General features: G+C 50.5%; 1 protein-coding gene across 4 annotated transcripts in view; it reads right to left on the bottom strand.

Annotated features, from left to right (window-relative positions):
• Window positions 1-2,104: 2,104 nt before the first annotated feature.
• Window positions 2,105-18,233, bottom strand: part of HPS4 (HPS4 biogenesis of lysosomal organelles complex 3 subunit 2) — a 28,634-nt gene continuing 12,505 nt past the window's right edge. For 3 of the 4 annotated variants that reach the window (XM_020996489.2, XM_020996491.2, XM_020996490.2), the window contains exons 8-14: window positions 15,041-15,113; window positions 13,038-13,074; window positions 12,310-12,406; window positions 10,783-11,683; window positions 7,018-7,150; window positions 6,442-6,550; window positions 3,196-3,464 (exon numbers count right to left, since the gene is read on the bottom strand). In XM_020996489.2, coding sequence (XP_020852148.1) covers window positions 3,293-3,464; window positions 6,442-6,550; window positions 7,018-7,150; window positions 10,783-11,683; window positions 12,310-12,406; window positions 13,038-13,074; window positions 15,041-15,113 — 1,522 coding nt within the window. In that variant the 3' untranslated portion in view covers window positions 3,196-3,292. Of the gene's footprint in view, window positions 3,465-6,441; window positions 6,551-7,017; window positions 7,151-10,782; window positions 11,684-12,309; window positions 12,407-13,037; window positions 13,075-15,040; window positions 15,114-18,233 lie in introns of all 4 variants that reach the window. The other variant, XM_020996492.2, reaches the window with a different exon arrangement.

The following is an 18,233-nucleotide window of genomic DNA, read 5'->3' on the forward strand; positions in this document are numbered from 1 at the left end:
CAACAATGCAACTGCTAAAGTCATTTTCATGTTGCTGCTAGAGACATGCAAAAAGGCAGGAAGGAAACCGAGCAGGCCGGCCTAGACCACCCTGTCCCTGGCACTGTGGCCTCCAACCCAGCGCCAGGGTCAGGGCCCAAAGGGACCCGGAGCAATCCTGGCTAGCCAAGGCGCTTGGCCAAGGTCACAACAGAGAGTCCTCAGCCGCAGATGCGGGTGAAGCTTTGGAATTCACAGGCAGCTTCAAGTACACAATGGAAACCCATGCTCACAGAGTCACCCGAATGTGGGGCCAGGCTTGTCCTCTGAGGATAAAATGGATGCCCACTGAAGCACTATCTCCCCAGAGAGGGGGTGCCCCTCCATGAACACTTGCTTCCCTGGTGGATGTAAAACTGGGTACAGGACAAGGTACAGCTATAAATTCCCTTCTATGACAGATGGCAATAGAATAGTTGAGCAGATTGGAGCACCACTGGCAGAAGGCATCAGACAAAAGGATTATCTCCTTTATGCTCTATTAACAAGTACACCCAGACCGCTGATCCTAATCTCTTATTACCCACTCCTTGCCACAGGTTACTTCTCCTCACTTCTGAAAACCATTGTCCTGGAACGCATTAGCACATGTCCATATCCTGGTCACTGATACGCTGCTGGGCCCGGGCCAGTACAGTCTGCCCTTTTGGGTATCATTCAGAGCGTGACCCCCAGTAAAGCAGGGCTGGCTAGCTAGGAGATCATTGGTGGGAGCTGAGCCTAAGTCACTGCCTTTCCTTCTCTCACTCTGGACCCCTCACTGCTCCCTACGGCTGGGGCCTCTCCTCCCCTCCCAAGATCTACCCCTGAGATCTTGACATACGTCCAACCTCAGAGGCAGAGGGCCATGGCGAGGCAACATTCCTCTGATTTCTGATGGACACAGGCTGATCAGTTCTGTCAAGGATAGAAAGAGGTCTTTCAGTTCCCCCAAAAGCTTCTCATGTGCAAGATCTGATACAATGATCTGCTATGACTTGAAATTCTAGTCTTAGGAACAGGAAAGTGCCATAGATCAGGGCCCTCTGCTCTACCCTTAACTAACACCCTGGTTAGTTTCTGAACCAGCACCTGGCTAGGTTTGTGGGGCGGATGCTGTCACAGGACTAGGTGCAGGGGGTGGAGGGTGCAAAGGGGCAGATTCAGGCTGGATATGAGGAAACGCCTCCTAATAATCAGAACATCCCCAAGTGGCATGGTCTGCCCCCCTCCACACAGGCTGGAAACTTCCCTGTCTGCTCTGTTGCAGGGCGTATTCTTAATCACCTCTGACATTCTGTGAAGTCAATCTCTTAGCAGACAAGTCAGCCAGTTGTAGCCTCATTCACCTTACCTCCCAGTTTTATATCTGATTAGTAAGATTCAAGCAAGTGTACAAGACAAAACTGCTGCCTCCCTCACGAGATGTTTCTCAGGCATCACAGCAGTTTGCATTTGAAGTTTCTATGGCAGCAAATGTGCCCCCCCCCAAGTAGTAGAGGGCAGGGCTTGCGAGACCAGATGAGGCATGGACTGCTCTCCCCAAGTCGGGTGCCCGCCAGCACACCAAGTCACTGTCTCATGCCGTGGAAGCGGTCTTCAGACATGCCGTGAGGCACAGAGCTGAGATGAGGGGCCCAGCTCCAAAAGGTGCACTGGAATTTTAACAGGGCAAAACCCAAGCCTGAGAATGTGGGCATTTCAGTAGACTTGCACAGGGCACATATAACCACAAAGAGGAATCTTTTCAAAATAACATTCTTTTCTGGACAAGAAATGTTTTTTTCAGGCGCACTGGGTTAAAGTTTTGGCTCCAAAACTCAGTAGCTCCATCACCATGGACAAGGAAGTCATTTTCCTTTTCTGAATCTTGGTTTCCCCATCTGTCAAATGGGGATAGTACTAGCACTACCTACCTCACACGGCTGTGGTGGAGGACATCGCAGCCCAGCTTCCTGTGAGCTGGCTTCCCAGTCACAAGAAGCTGAAGGACTCAACATGACACGATTCTCAAGCTGGGATTCTGCTGTTCTTGAGGGACATATCATTTGAGTAATAAAACAATCATACAAAGAGGAAGAAAAAGTGTCCACAAAACACATTTACTGACACAAGTCGATTCATACACTTTGTTAATTAGAGTGTTACTGTTTAGGGTTAGGGATATAGTAACATTTTAAACTGCCTACCTACTGAGAACAGGTATAGAAATCTGGTTATAAATAAGAGCATCATATCCTCCAAGTTAATACATTAGTTTGCTGCCTCACAATCTTTTACACCTCAATTAACAAAGAGGGATTGTGAGTGCTGCTGGACGAGATTGCACTGTGACTCTGGTCACCGTTTTGTTCCTGACGCTGGAAAGGCCTGGGACTGATCCTTTGGGAGGATGCCCCCATCAGAGCATCTGGATGGATCCTGGCTGCATACTTAACAATACTCCCTTGTGCCAAACGTCTGGGGACTTGGGGGAATGGGACAGAGTAGGGGGGCTTTCAGATCCTGTTTGTGATGTAGACACCTGAGAAAGCCAACAACATTACTGACTTCATGGTCCTGGGTCAGGGCCATTTTCTGCCAGAAGAAGCACTACCCAGCTTGATCACCTACCTTACTCTTCAGCGGCGGCTCCATATGGCTTATGGTTGTTTCCAAAAATCAAGTCTGTGTTCTCATGATACAAGAATTTGCCCCTACTGAGGAGCCTCAAAAGAATGTGCTGCAGGCTCTGAAAGCTATTCCGTAGAGAAGTCCCCAAAATATCCTAAGCAACGGCAACTTCCCTGGAACAAGTGTGCAGTCTCATAAGGGGACAACTTTGAAGAGGATAACCCAATCTTGAGGTGTACATATTGGCCCAACTGTCTCCTGCTTTTACGATCACACCCAATAGGCGAGATGAAGCTTTTGACTGATAGCAAGGCACGAAGAGGAGGCCAACCTACCCCTGCAACAGAATCATTTAAACCAGACAGGGAGCAGCAGCAGCAAATGGCACCTTCCGGGCCTGGCAGGATGGGCTGCAGCTCCTCCTGTAACTCTTTGGTAGGACTGACTCCATCCTGACAGATAACAGGGAAGCTGCTGGTCTCGAAGGGAACCCTCCCACCACCACCCCAACCCCCTGAAAAATATGCTCAGCAAAACAAAGGCCCACCCCTTGCATCTCCCCAGAACCCTAAAAACACATATTTCCTAAGGACAGGGCAGGGCAGAACCGCCACGTTTGGAGTTTGGCCTCTGGCCCTGGCAGGCCTCACGTCCATCCTGCTCAAAGTAAGTTCACCCCATGTTTCAGCAGCTTCTGCTTGGCCTTGCCCGGGAGGGTGAAGATGCCGTCCTGGGGGCTGGGGAAACCAGAGCTCCGAGCAGGGGAGGCCATCTGCTGGAAATAGGTTTCTTGGACAGGGTTGCAACAGGCATATACTGCTGTGGAGGCATTCCTAGTGGAGAGAAAAAGAGAGACAAGGACAGTCACAACATGTCCCTGCCTCAAACTGGAAATCCCCAACCACAAAAGAGAATTTCAGTGATGGTCACTGTTAGACTGGAGAGTAAGCTTCAGGGCTGGAAGGGAATTTGGGGGGTCATCTAGACCAAGTCTCCTATTTTACAGATGGGGAATGGGCCCAGCAAGAGAGAAATGACGTGAAAAACCCTGGCGACCGCAACAAAGCAACAAACAGTTGAGTGTACACTGTTCAAAGACAAATGGCTGCAGCACTGTAGGGCTGAGGGGGACTCCAGGGCCATGCAAGCCTACCCCCTCCTTGCTGGAGAAGCACACAGAGTCCCAGAAAGGAGAAGTCATGTAATAGTCCAATAAGACACAGGCTTTGAACCCAGGCCCAGACGTTATCCCAGGCTGCCTCTCGTACAATAACATACAGACTGCCGTGATTTGGGTTTTCAGGAATTCATCAAGCATTTGCTGCAGGCCTGCTCTGCACCAGGCACTGTTAGGTGATGAAGAAGGAAGGACAAAATGAAAGGGCCCCTTTCCTGAGGAGCCTTACATTCTACTGTGGGGAGGGGTGGGGGCTCTGTTCAGGAAAGATGATGGTCACTTAAAGTCTGGATGCCAGGGACAGCTCCACTGTCTGGGAAAAGCAGCTGGGGACTCTTTACCCACCCAGGAGGGTCTGGGGAGGCTGGGAGGGCACTGGGCCTTTGGAGGCATAAAAGAACCTGTGGGTTTCAACTAATAATAATTCACATTTATAGGGCAGTTTAAAGTTTGCCAAGCATCTTCATGTAACAGTCCCGAGACAGATGACTACCAGCATTATCTCATGTCATAGATGAGGAAACTGAGACTTGGCAACATGAATGACTTGCCCAGGATCACACAGACAAGAAGCTTCTAGGGGCACGTTTGAACCCAGGTCTCCTTACTCTAAATCCAATGCACTACCCACCCCACCATGCTGCTTCCTGGGACAGCGGCCCATGTTAAGGTAGGCAGCGCTCTCCAGGTCACCACGAGCTTTCCTTATGCCAGCCTTGCAGGTGAGTAGTGTTTGGGGGGTAAGGAAACACAATCAGATGAAATGCCTTATTTCTAGGCCCCAGCTCCCCAATGTCACAGCCAGGACTCCCTCCTCAGTCTCAACTCCCAATCCTCTATTCTTTCCATGTCCAAGGAACTGAAGCAACGAGGGCATTGTGAGAAGCAGCCTTCCAGCGCAAGACTCCGGAAAAGAGAGGGGATGCCCCACCCTGTACCTCCCCGCTTCCTGCTTAACCCTGACCCAAGAAAACACCAGCTTCTCGTCTCCCCTCCAGTCCGGAAGGGCAGCTCTTGCAGAGGGTGTGGCTGAGGCTCCCACCAGAGGTCTAGGGGAGGTTTCTACACTTTCCTGGGCCGTTAACTGGATAAACGGTGTAAATGCTATAAAGCATCACCTTGGATGCCGAATGCCAGAAGCTGCTAGCCTCTTTGCTCCAGCTTTCCTCACCAGACTCCAGTGCTGTGCCCCAAGGAGTTCAAACAGTGAAGGGCCCAGAGAGAGTCAAACAATGACCTCCTGGGTTTGCCATATAAGGTGCCACAGGCTTCATTTTTCTGTCCAACTTGCCAAGGTGTGCATGTGTGTGCACACACATAATATACCCAAGCACATACATGCTCTGCACACACGCATGTTCACACACACTTGTAACATACCCAAGCACATACGTGCCCTGCACACACACATACACACAAACACACAACGAGTGTCTAACCCAGCAAAACAAGTTTCTGTGGCCAGCTTCGGGGAACCTTGACTGAAGGCCCAAGACGACACACTGATTACGGTAAGTTCTACTCAAGTACAGGCTAAACCGTCTGAGTCCTGAGAGCAGCAAACATGCTGACACAGGCCTAGAGTGCTCGCTGTGAGGGCCTGGCTTCTTTCCCCGCTGAGCTTCAGCCGCTCCAGGGCTCCGGCAGGGAAAAGCCCCAATTGTAACGGGGCGGAAGGAGGGGATGGTGACAGCAGGCCTTGGCTGTGAAGGGAGCAGAGGGACGCTGCGGGGAGGGACAGCATTAAACAGACTAAACCATCCTCGCTCCTTTGTAATAGATGGCACTGACAGCGCCTTCACTGCCAAACACAAAAACACCAACTCCTCTGGTACTCAGTTTCCTCATCTAAACAATGTCAAGAGGAGACGAGATGGTAAGAGCTCCCGGCACACACGACCCAGAGCCCAGGATGAATACTCTGTGGGCCGAGGAGTCTGGCGCTGGGATCGTCACCACGAAGGTGAGGAAATGGACCTCGGAGACACGGCCCGAGAGGCCCACCCCCCACAGCTCTCTCCCCTCCTCCCTCCCTAACAGACCATCCAACAAGTACCTATTCAACACCTACTACAAGGCCCTGCACTAGGCCCTGGACGACAAAAATACAGAGTGTGTGTAAGACAGTCCAGACAGCTGGTGCGCTGTACACAGAGAACTGGGCCTGGAGTCAGGGATACCCGAGTTCAAATCCGGCCTCAGACACCTGCTGAGTCACCCTGGGCAATGTCACTTAACCCTGTTTGCCTCAGTTTCTTCACCTGTTAAATAAACTGGAGAAGGAAATGGCAAACCGCTCCAATATGTTTGCCAAGAAAACCCCAAATGGGGTCACAAAGGGTCGACACAACTGAAAAGACTGAACAATAAGACAGTCCTGCTCTCTGGGAGCTAACGTTCTCCTGGAGGAACACATCAAAAACACGTTAGCTTCACAAGTAAGAACCTCAATGGCCCTTTGAAAAAGGAGAGAGCACTGACAGTTCGGGAGGACCGGGGTCAGGGGACCCCGACAGTCTTTTCGGAAAGGCCATCCTTAAGAAGCGGCTCTCAGCTGATTCCTGAAGGTGCACAGGAAGAAGGGACGGCAATGAATAACTGAGCAGAGCACATCTCCTCAACAGAAATCTTACCTGACTGTCATCTCATACAAAGCTGGCATCTGGGTGAAGTCCGAATGAATCAGACGGACTGCCCGCAGCAGGTGTCGGTCCTGGGAAGTGGATGCTTGTGGCAGGTTGGCTTTTGAGAGTTAAAAATGAATTTGTAAATACCAAAGCCATCCCTACTGCCCCCTCCGTCCTCCTCCAATCCAATCCTGGGACAGACTATGACTCTTTGGGAAGAGATGAATAACTACATGCCTTAATCAAAGTCAGAGAATAAAAGTAAGCTGACCAATGGCTCATAAGTGAAAGCCCAGGCCCAGACTCATCTGCTTCCCTGAATGCTGAGAAAGGAAGAATGACCTTTCAACCCTCACTCTGCGATGGAGCACCACCCCCCTCCCCATTTCAGAAGTTCTGTGATCTTTGGCTATTGGGAAGGCAGCCCCCACGAGACACACAAGGGAAGCTTTCACAAACTCGGCGGGTGCCTGGCCCCAAGTGAGTTTCCGTTCACATCTCAGGCATGTTTAGCATGACGTGACCTCTATAACTCTGGCCTCTACCAGGCCCAGGCCTGGATGACCCAGCAGAGCGCCTTACCCGTGAGCACATTCTGAATGCTGTCATAGTGCAGAAAGTTGTACGTGGCACGTGCTGTGGTGGACCCTTCCTCAGGCAGCGTCTCTTTCAAGTGAACCTCCAGACCGTTCAGTGACGCCAGGCTACCGTGATACTGGGAGAAGCCAATGGACAGAATCGCTTGAAAGGGCTGGTTAACCTTCTTCTGAGCACAGTCACTTAAAAGTTTTGTTTTTACGCAGCTGTGATTTGGTTCACAGCCTGCAAATATCTGAATCTCTCTGTGGGAGCTAAGACATAACTCCAAAGAGGTTTTCAGAGGTAGAGAGAGCTTGAAAGCCCCCCTTTGGAGCCAATTACTACCTACAGATGTCTACATAAGGAGTCTCTTAATAGCTCTTCGACAATGTAGGAATTCTAATGTGGGTTTCTAACAACCCTGACCAGAAGTTTTGGAATAAATACTAGGCCCAAATGCTTGAAAGCAAGCATGATAGATGTGTACAGGATGGCAGCAGTGGCTTTGGGGGAGTTCTATCTGAAAACAGATGCTCCCAGTGGGCTCCTCCAGTGAATGAGCCCCAAGGAATGCTGGCCACAGAAGTTCGGCCAGTGTGGCTGTGCAAACAGTCACCTCCCGTAGAGTCAGTGAGATGAGCATTAACGGCATGATGTGTGTGCCTTTAACGAGCATGCAGAGATCATACTGCCTTATTGTTCATCTGACTGTTTTTCCAACAGCTGTGTGAGAGAATTAAAAGTAGAGTGTGCAGTGACTTGGACAGAATGAGTATGGAAGCGGGGGTGAAGATTCTTATTTTTTTTTCCCCATGTCTTGGGGGTTCACCATTTTTTCCCTGTGATCGTATCTCTCATGGAGAGCAACAGCTCAGGATTTGCTACAGTCTTTTTTGTACATACCTCTTTTATTAATGCGTCAAATGCTAAACGAACTCCATCTATAAACACTGGTTAAGTGACAAGGCCTACCTCATGAGAAGACAGTTTCTACACCGCAGACCTCAACAGCTCTAAGAAGGACCAATATATAGCCCACTGTTTGAACCAATTTTGAGATATGTTCTTACAATTAAAAACTAAACCCACAGTGAATGCCTTACTGGAAGCTCCTGAACTACATGGTATATGGCAACTGAATCTCCTCTTGAATCAAAGGATGATTCCTAAGTGGTAGAGCACAGAAGAACATTTGCATGCATATACATGGGAGTGCTTTAAGATATACAACGCACTGTATCACACCACTGGGAGGTAGTTAAAGCAGGTATTTTTATCCCCATTTTACAGCTGAGGACACTGAGGCTCAAAGAGATTCTGTGATTTGCCCAGCACCCAGCTAGTAAATGCTGGAGGTGCCATTTAACCCCAGAAACGCTGACAGAGACAGTGATGTCATTGCACCAGTGGCTCGTACCACTGACCAGAAGGACCTCTGTCCTCAGGTCATCTGGGCGCCGACAAGCACTCCAAAGAACATCTTCTGAACAGAATGAGACTGCCAGAACGCAGGGCTTTGGATTCCCAATCCAGCATTCTTTCCCCGTAACATATATGAACTAAACATATACTCACTTAAAACTCCAACCAATTCCAACAAAGGCTCCGCTTCCTCAAACACTCCTGCCCTCACATTTAAATTCTTGATTGGAGGGTCAAAGGAAGAGATTTCTCCACGAGCTTAGGACTTGTGCTGTGGTCATATATGGCAGCTCCATGCTGCCCCCTGGTGCTGTCCTTGCTCCACTGCACCCTCTTCCTTGAACCCCCACCTCCAGCATTTGTTGGGAGATTTTCACACTCAAAAAGGAGAAAGCCGAGCCACCTTGAGCCTGAACAGCTGCCTGCAGACACAGCTCCACGGTGGCAGGCGAAATCATCGGGGAGAAACTCTCCATGGTGGGAATGATCACAGTCTCGTCCCCACTTGTCATTAACATTCTGCCAAATGACGGCAACCTGCTAACCACAAGTTTGGGGGGAACGAGTGGCAGCGCTTCAGATGCAGGTCCCCAACCCAGGAGGCATCAGAGGAGCCCTCCCATTACAGGCTCAGAGTCTGCTGAGCTCCCTGGCTGTGACCAGCTCCTCAGGCAGGAGGATGGTCAAGGCGGCTCCTCTCTACCATTCTTAGCAACTGACTAGCCCACGTCACCAAACCCCCATTTCGAGGAATATTCAGTACCATGAAACAAGGCCCTTGCCCCAGGTGGCAGCTAGAACTCCACGTCCCTCGACATGCTGGGCCTTAATTTTTTTATATAACAGTCATGGCCCTGGTTGCCATAACAAGGCACAGACAGATCCTAAGAATTCAGATTCAAAACAGAACTGTGTTCTCTTTCTCTATTCCACCGACACCATCATCACCCTCAGGGATTTCATTTATATCATTCTAGGGATTTAATGTGCTCCATAAAGCTGTTCTCCCTAACCAGAAGGATGGCTGTTTGTTGTTCTATGCTTTGTGGGTACACGGTCAGGCCCTAAGAGATGCTTCTTGTGTCCCCGAGCGAGGGCCACACCAGTCCAAAAGCCAAATACTCTGCGATGAGATTCACAGAACTGCAGTCAGGACTTCAATGGGTTATCCACACAGAGTCACCCAAGAAGAGGGAACTAGCAAGGAGAAGAGGGGCGAGCTCCATCTGTGTTAGCCTGGGCCAGAGCTGAGCAGAGCACCGGGAGGGAAGAAGCTGTCTCTCTTCCACGGTTTGTGCAGAGAAGGGCCCCTGCAGCCTCCCCCCCATTTATGCAGCAAGGTGACTTGCCCATTTCCAAAGGGTCATAAGCTCTGCATGCTAATGAGCAAGGCTTAGAATAATATAGATTTAAGAACAAAAACAAGGCAGGCCCCAGGACACCACTCGCCCTGCAGCGATCTCGACTTGCAGTTTCTCAATGCCACCACACTCTGCCAGTTAAAGGAGGCTGTTACCATGGCAACTGACATCTTCCCCACAGTCCTACTCCCCCAGAGGCCTCGAGGATGGAGGAGCCCCATCGGTCAATGTACCACCTTTTCTGAGGGGAGGAAGTGTTTAATAAAAATGTGACCAGCCTGGCCAGGCCGATAGCAAGACGGGCAGACCATCACCACTTCTCCCACGATTTACAAAGTCAGAGGCCGCTGGACCTGCCAGGACCCAGGGCTGGGGCAGTGGGAGGGAGGCGCCAGCTCCGCGGGGCAAACAAGCAGAGTGAGGAGAATCAGCCCATGCCGAGGGGCCTCCTACCACCTGCAGCGCCCGGCAGCAGCAGCCACGGGCAGCCCCTCAGCCCCAGGGAGATGAGGCGCCTGGGGTGGAGGGGTGGGGGGGTAGCTCTGTCACTTCTTGCCTTTCTGAGGTTGGGCAGCTCAAATCTTTGGACCCATCCCTCCCTCCTGTGACATGAGAACATGGAAGAGATGATTTCAGAGGTCCCGGTCTAACACCGACTCCCACGATCCCAACCCCTAAAGGGGAACAATGATTCCTAGGATCACTGGCACAGCTGTACAATGCAGAGGATAGTGCTCTGAGCCTGTCGTACAGAAGACCCGAGTTCAAATCCAGCCTCAGACGTTTACTAGCTGTTTGATCCCACCAAGTCACTTAACCTTTGCCTCAGTTTCCTCATCTGTAAAATGGGGATAACAAGAGCACCTACCTGGCAACGTTGTTGTGAGAATCCAATGAGACAGTATTTGTGGCATGCTTAGCACAGTGCCTGGCATGTAGGAGGCGCTCTCTAAGTGCTTATGCCTCTCCTCTTCTTCCAACTTACCACATCCTCGATGACCGCCCCATCCTTGAGTAGCGGCTCTTCAGCCAGCAGGGACAAGACCAGCCCCTTCACACTGTGTGTGTACAGCTGCATCTTCACCAGCATGGAAGGAGTGTCCATCCCAGGGAAGCTCAAGCTGGTTCCATCTGTAGAGAGGTCATTGCCCTGAGACCCCAGTGAGCCAGAACGGCCTTCCAGAACATGGGCTGACTTCTGTGGGCCGTCCCGTACCGCAGACGGGCCAGAATCCTGTGCTTCAGCTGAGGGCGTCTGTCTTACGTGCTCAGAGCCCGACTGAGGCGATGACAATGGGCTGCTTGGCCCGTCAGGGAGATGGCCTCCTCCATGAACACAGACCTGGCTGCGACTCCCTGAACCGTCCTCACCGAGTCCTTCCACAGGGGTCTGTGTGGGCCCCTCAGGAGGGCAGCCCGTGAGGCCGCCAGGGGATCCAGCTAGGGAGCGGCATTCTGCCAGCGCCAGGTCCAGACTACCAGCATTCTTCTGGGATGGACTCCCACCATCAGAGGCACACACACTTGGGAAGTCGAAATGCACTGAGGATTTCTCCATTTCTGTCCCTCCCGGAATGGGGAGCGCAAAGGAGGAATGCAGAGTGGGCTCCCCGCCTGGGCTAGTGCCGAGTCCTGACCCTGGGCTTCTAACAGGGTTTTGTAATCCTGGTGGTCTGACACTCCCCGAGTTGTGGCCGAGCAAACATCCTGACTCCTCACGTGCTTCTCCGGGGCCATTTGGACAAACTGAGTCACTCCCCAGGGCTGCTGCCAGTTTCCAGGCCAGAGAATCCTCATAGCAGATGTCTTCAGATCCCGAGGAGCTCCAGCACTGTGGAGCGGGTGGCTGCAACTTCTTTTTGCCTTTGGCCAACGATGTGGGAGACCTGGCAAACAGACAAACGTCAGGGACGTTACCAGATATCCACCAGGTTCAGATAGCAGGCCACTAGTTAAGAAAGCTAAGTTGTTATCATCTTAAATCACTAATGAAAAGGCAGCAGGGCCGCAGGGCACACCCCGGGCAGGTGCCCACAGGCAATGAGAATAGAGAAGCAAGGCTACGTGACTCATGTGGGTGAAAACAGGACAGTGCCCCCCAGTGGGGATGGGTGCCACATGAAGGGATATGGTTACTCTTATAACAAAGACCTATTTTTCTTTTAAAGTGAAAGCAGTACGAGGAGATTTAAAAGCTAAAGCCTTTACCTCATCTTCCTCATCCATAGAATGATGATATCAATACTTGCCTTCACAGGGCCACTGTGAGGAAAACCCTTGCCCAACCTTAAAACCACTGTGCAAATATGAGTTTCTGTTACTTTATCGTGGTGGATATGGGACAGCCTCTGTCAGTGGTATCAGAAGTTAACAGAAGGGCTTTCAGAGTCAGCTTTGTGGGTCTGGCTACAAAACCCTGCACTCGTCCCTCTTGGGAGACCAAGCAGCCCACAAAAGGCTGGACGTCTATGGGAGCTGAGAGTGATTTTCTAGACTGTTCTGAATTCCCCACCTGGTCATCCATTCTACCGGGAAATCGCGAAGGCTAACAGCTTCATCTTCCGTTAGGTAAACTGGGGTGATCTGGACATTTGCCGGCAGTGCACATCCTAGAATTGCAAAGTAAATAGTGACCACACTTGTCTGGGGAGAGGGTATGCTCCACCCACACAATAAACCCTTACAAGCCAAACTTGGAATGAGTTCCCAGCCCGGGATGTACAGTACGGGCCAATAGCCACAGACTGTGTGTCTGCGTCCTGTAACATCCAGGGCAGCAAAGAGCAGGGAGGGAATAAACAAGCAGCTTCTTGGGAGGAGACAGCTGAACAAAGACAAGTTATGGGTAGGTGGGAGTCTCCCCTCACTGAAGGGGAGACGGGGGAAACTGGACCACTTCCAGCTCCTGAGCTGTCTTATAAACCCTAGTTTGGAAGTACCCTGGCCTCTGCCCTCAGGCACACCCCAAAGGGATGGGAGCAGACCCATCCTGGAAGCTGCCTGGATACTGTCATGACAACTGAGTTAAGGAGAATCAGAAACACACAGCTTAGAAACCAAGATTTAGAGAAACACTTTTCTTTAGGAGGCCTCCCTTCATCTGTTTCCACCACCTTGTGACCAGACGAAGTGGGCATATGGGAACGCAGCAACAATCATTTATGCTGCTCAGCTTTTAAAGCCAAACATGATGCTTGGGCTCGCCATCTTCGAGATGCTGTAATGGATCAAAGCACTTACCGTGTTCCTGAAGGGCGATCCCTCCTGCAGGTAGACTCTGAAAAGAAACACACATCGGCTGACTCTCGGTGCCGTTCCTCCTTCCCTCTAAGCTGGGGCCTGACCTAACCGTCAGGAACTCACCGCACCATCTGTTCGCAAAATTCAACTGTGCACAGAGTCCATCCTTTGTCGAAATGAAGAGCAAAGCAGATGGGACAGAAGCTAGCCCAAGCTGCTCAGCCAGCAGCATGGCAGGTGCTGGGCAAGGAGAGCCACCACAGGCCGGGGAGCAGCGCCCGCCATCAGCCTTCCTTGGCAGGCAGCGCTGGGGCATCACTATCAGAACTCCGCGTTCTCTGTCATGCTGTGAAAAACCCTCACCTAGAAACTCTACTTTTGGACACAGGCCCCAGGCCCGGCACAGGTGAGTATTCCAGCAGTGAAGGACTTGTGGGGGTCCAGGCTTCCAGAGCTTTCTCACCCAGGCAACCAATAACGTGGCCTAATGACAGTTCTCTCTGATAAATGCCCTTTACTGGGACAAAAAGACTCAAAGTATGTCAGAGCGAAGAGGAACCCTGGAAATCATTCAGCCTGCTCCTGTCATTATGCAGCTAGGAAAACCGAGGCCCGCAGAGAGCTGACCAAGGCCGCACAGCAGCCAAGCCGACAGTGTAGGCTCAGGTTTCCCAAGAGCAGGCTAGCACTCGGCCCACTGCGCCCCACTACCTCACAATGTGGTTGTAAAGAGCAAGTGTGGCTCACACGCGGATTCTTTTTACAAACCTCACTATTTACCTTTGTGTAGATTAACTCTAATGAGGTTCCCCGTGTGTGTGTGTGTGTGTGTGTGTGTGTGTGTGTGTGTGTGTGTTTCAAATTGTGTTACTGCTCACAAATTACGGGCAGGGTGGTCAGACTGACTCTGCTCTTGCTTTCTCCTCTCACCCAGGCCCTTCTGGGCTTCCAGGACATCTCCCTAGTTGTTGTTTCTTATGACGCACTAATATTTCACCCCATTCACACAGCCTGAATGACTCAGCCACGCTGCCATTGCTAGATAGCTACGTTATTTTGAGTGTCTGGCTATTACATATCACATTGCTACCTACATGCTGATTTTCATGATGAAAGTTAGAACAAGAAGAAAAAGAAATACAGGTAATATGAGGTCTTGTCTTCAGAACTTGCCCTTCAGCTCTCTTCACCCTCTCCTACCGCAAACAACCCAAACACCAGAACAGTGTGTAAGCCATCTGGCTCTTCTTCCAAATTGCACCAGCTCTTATGTTAAAGATTAACTCTTCCTTTCACAGAAGTGCATCCTCATGGGAAATGGTCACCTCCAGCCATCCTGACCTAGATCTGGCCAATGGACCCAGGCGGCGCCGGAGGAGAGAGCAAGGCTGGTGACTCTGCACAGCCCTCCGTACTCAAACCCAACTCATGTGCACGTCAGGATGTCACCTTTGAGAACAAAGGACAAAGAACAATCCTCCGGGGAAATCAAACTCCCGACCTGCTTGACGTGAAGAACTAACCAGCCAAGGCCACCACACAGTCTGGTGACATGAAGAAAGCACGCAACTTCAGAGTCGACAAAATTCGGCTCAAATTACAGCTCCAGCAATTACCAGCTGGGTACCTGCCCTTGGGGAAATCAGTTTGCTCCCTGGAACCTAGGGTGGTTCCTCTGTAAAATGAGGGGGCCGGGTCATTGGCACATTTAATATACACTTTCCAGGCTTACAGAGCTGCCTCTCAACTGCTCTAGTGACTTTACTCCTGAGAAACACAAGGTGGACAGAGTGTGGCCATGGGGCAGGAGTGGGTGCCTGCACTGTGTGAAATGTCACAAGAAAAAACCTTTAGAGTCCCCGTCCAGCTCAAGCGGATGAAGCTGATTATCCAACTATGGCTTGGGATGAACACGCCACCTAGCATTAGTCACTCTAGTGATTGCCGGGTTCAAGGTGGAAAAGAGAAGGCCCAGGCAGTCCAAACACCACGCCTCGCCGTACCTTGTTAGGAGATGATGCTCCATGGAGAAGGACTTTGGCAGTGAGGGATGGTGGCAGCTGGGTACTAACGATCCTAGACAGTGCAACACACAAACAGAGACAATAATGAGTAACCATCGGGGCTGTGGCGAGTTCGACAGAGCAATGCAGGGTCACCTACGGTCCCTGCCAAGCAGGGCAGCAGCAAGAACGGCCAGCAGAACTCTCCACCTACTCAAGTACTTAGAAACCAGGAGGCTGGAGGCACGGCCCTGTCTCCAAGATGGCATGCTCCCCAAAATCCTCTCTCCAACTGCAGGTAGGAAGCACTCGGTAAGTTTAGTCAGGCCAAAGGGACCTATCATAGTAACCCCATCTCTTGCTGTAGATGCTTCTCTATCCCAGGCCTCCAGGCTCACTGCCTAAAGTCCAAAAGGCACATTCCTGCTGACTCCTCCCAAACTAAAAATCATCCTCCAGTTCCACTCCCACCCAGCTTACCCATCACATAGGCCATTCCACTCTGTTTTTGGGAATCCTTTCACTCTTATCTACTAACTTTCCTACAGTCTGTTGTTGTTCAGTGACTCTATCTCTCAAAGTCTGTCCAAGTTTGTGTTCATTGTTTCCATGACACTATTTAGTCACCTCCTCCTCTGCCGTCCCCTTCTCCTCTTGCCTTCCATCTTTCCCAAAATCAGGGTCTTTTCTGAGGAGTCCCATCTCCTCATTAGGTGGCCAGAGTATTTCAGCTTCAGCATCTGACCTTCCAGCGAACAGACTGAATTAATTTCTTTACGTACTGACTGATTTGACATTCTGCAATTTGAACGGGACCCACCTGGCTGCACAGCCATCCTGCTATTTCTTTTCTATCGCATTATCTGCAATAACTGTTTCATTCTCTGCTCTCCTCATCCCACTCTCTCCCCTTCTTTAAGGAGAGGACTTCACATCCTACTCAAGGAGAACACTGAAGCCATCCATGGCACACCCCCTTCTTCTTCCCAGTTCTAGGATTCACACTCTTTCTACGCCATTCACCATTCTCCCCTCCTTTACTTCAGGTCTCTGAGGAAGAGAAGGCCCTTCTGCCTGGCCAGGCCTCCACTTCTCCTGGTGCCCCTGATTCTACTCCCTCCCATCAGTGCCTGCATTCTACAAAGACTGCCCTTCGATCATCCCTCCTCTCTCATCTTCCTTCCCTCCATTTCATCTGGCTGTTCCCTGCTGTCTACAAGCACACCGAGGCATCCTTGATCCTTCAAGAACTTATTACTGTCATCCATCCCTGCTATCATCCTGTATCTTTTCCCCTTTCATACACAAATGCATAGAAAATAATGTCTACCCACGCTTCTTAAACTGTGGGTTCCCCATGTGGTGTTGCAACTCATAGTTTAAGAGGTGCTGAAGGGGTCGCTGAAGGGGTCACAAATAGAAAAAGCATAAGAAGCCTTGAGCTAATTACCTTCATTTTCTCACTCACACATTTCTCAACCTGTTGCAATTTGGCCTCCGAGCCCAACATTCAACGGAAATGACTCCCTCCTAGGTTACCAGTAATCTGTTAACTACTAAATCCAAGACTTTGCATTCTACTTGACCCCTGCAGGTTCTTACTCTGTCAACCATCTGGCCCTCTGGCTTCTGACCTAGCTCTCCCACCTGATTTCTCCTCCTCCTTTGCTAAATGATCAGCCATCCTCACACCACAGAGTACGTGCTTCCCCCAAGGCTCTGCTCTGGGTCCTTTTCTCTCTCTCTTCCTTGGTGATCCCAGGTACCCTAGTGGGTTTTCTATGCAGATGACTCCCAAATCAAGCAAGTAATTTATCTCACCCTAATCTCTGCTCTTCTCTGGAATTTCAGTCCTATATCACCCCCTTCTCCTCAAGGAACCCATCAACATCTTAAACTCAGCAAGTCCAAAGCTGAACTCCTTATCTTCTCCCCCATGCCTCACCTTCCTCTGATGGTCCCAATGTCCATTCAGGGAACCACCATCCTCTCTCTTGCAACCTCAGAGTCTTTCTTATTCCTTCTGTCTCCCTAACCCCACCTCCCCCTTTATTCAATCAGTAGTCTTATCAATTCTATCCCAACAGCCTCCTCTCCATTCACACATCCTCACACTCTCAAAGTAATCAGCCTAAAGCACGGGCCCGACCCTAACAAACTCCACAACCTGACATTTGAGCTCCAACCTCCCCTTCTAGGCTTATTTCCTACCACTTCCCTCATCCAGTGAAACTGTCTTAGGAGCTGGTCCCCACACCTGGCATCATCCCTACCAGGCCCCTGCTTTTACACAAGCTGTACCCAAACCTAGAATGAACCCGTCTTTCTCAGCTCTACTTCCAGTCCTTCATTCCCTTCAGGGCTCAGGTTTTCACCTGATAACAAAATGGCCTTTTAAGCTCATCTATCTCAGGAACCAAGATGGCGAAGCAGGAGGAAGTGGTTCAGCAAGTTTCCCCTCCCCGTTAAAACTCTTCCCAAGAGATCCAGAAGATGTACCAGACAGAATCCAGATGGGAGAATCAAAGACAAAATGACAGTGAGTCATTTTTCTAACCCCGATCAGCATCGGGAGGGAAGTGTGTAGACACTGGCATAGGGCTCTAGCCAGGAGCCTGCCATGCACAGCAGCCTAGCATCCAGGTAATGAGCATGGGAGTTATACCCCAAAAAGGAAAAACCTTGGACTTTCCCACATGGCCAAATCTCTGGCGGGCCTGAGACTATAATCTCATCAACTGGCCTTTCATTGTGGCTACACCCAATCTCCCAATTAGGTTACCCTTAACCTAGTGTCCCCAGGCCACTTTCCACCCTTAATCCTATCTAGGCTCCATTCTCCCTTGGCCACCCCTGGAGTTCTATTACCTCATAGGCTACTTGGCCACTCCTAGTCTTTCTGTATATAAGGTCCATCTTGTCTCTATTAAGATGCTCTTATTCTTATAATCTAGCCACTGCTCAGATTTTTACAATCTAGCTAATACTTCACAGACCGGCAGATTCCTCATGAGTCTGGCTAATATGGCAGATCTTTAATAAACTTTGTCTTTGGCTCAAAGAAGGCTTGAGTCGAATTCTTTCAGGCAGGACCTGCGTGTCGTGATCTCGGGGTCCCAGCACCCCTAAAACTCTAGATCGCATCATAGGGTCAGGCTGTGCTCCTAAGAAGAGGCCCCATACCCATGCCAGG

The sequence above is a fragment of the Phascolarctos cinereus genome, unplaced genomic scaffold (assembly GCF_003287225.1).
Source record: "Phascolarctos cinereus isolate Bilbo 61053 unplaced genomic scaffold, phaCin_HiC Scaffold_4;HRSCAF=312, whole genome shotgun sequence".
In the NCBI taxonomy this organism is placed as follows: domain Eukaryota; kingdom Metazoa; phylum Chordata; class Mammalia; order Diprotodontia; family Phascolarctidae; genus Phascolarctos; species Phascolarctos cinereus.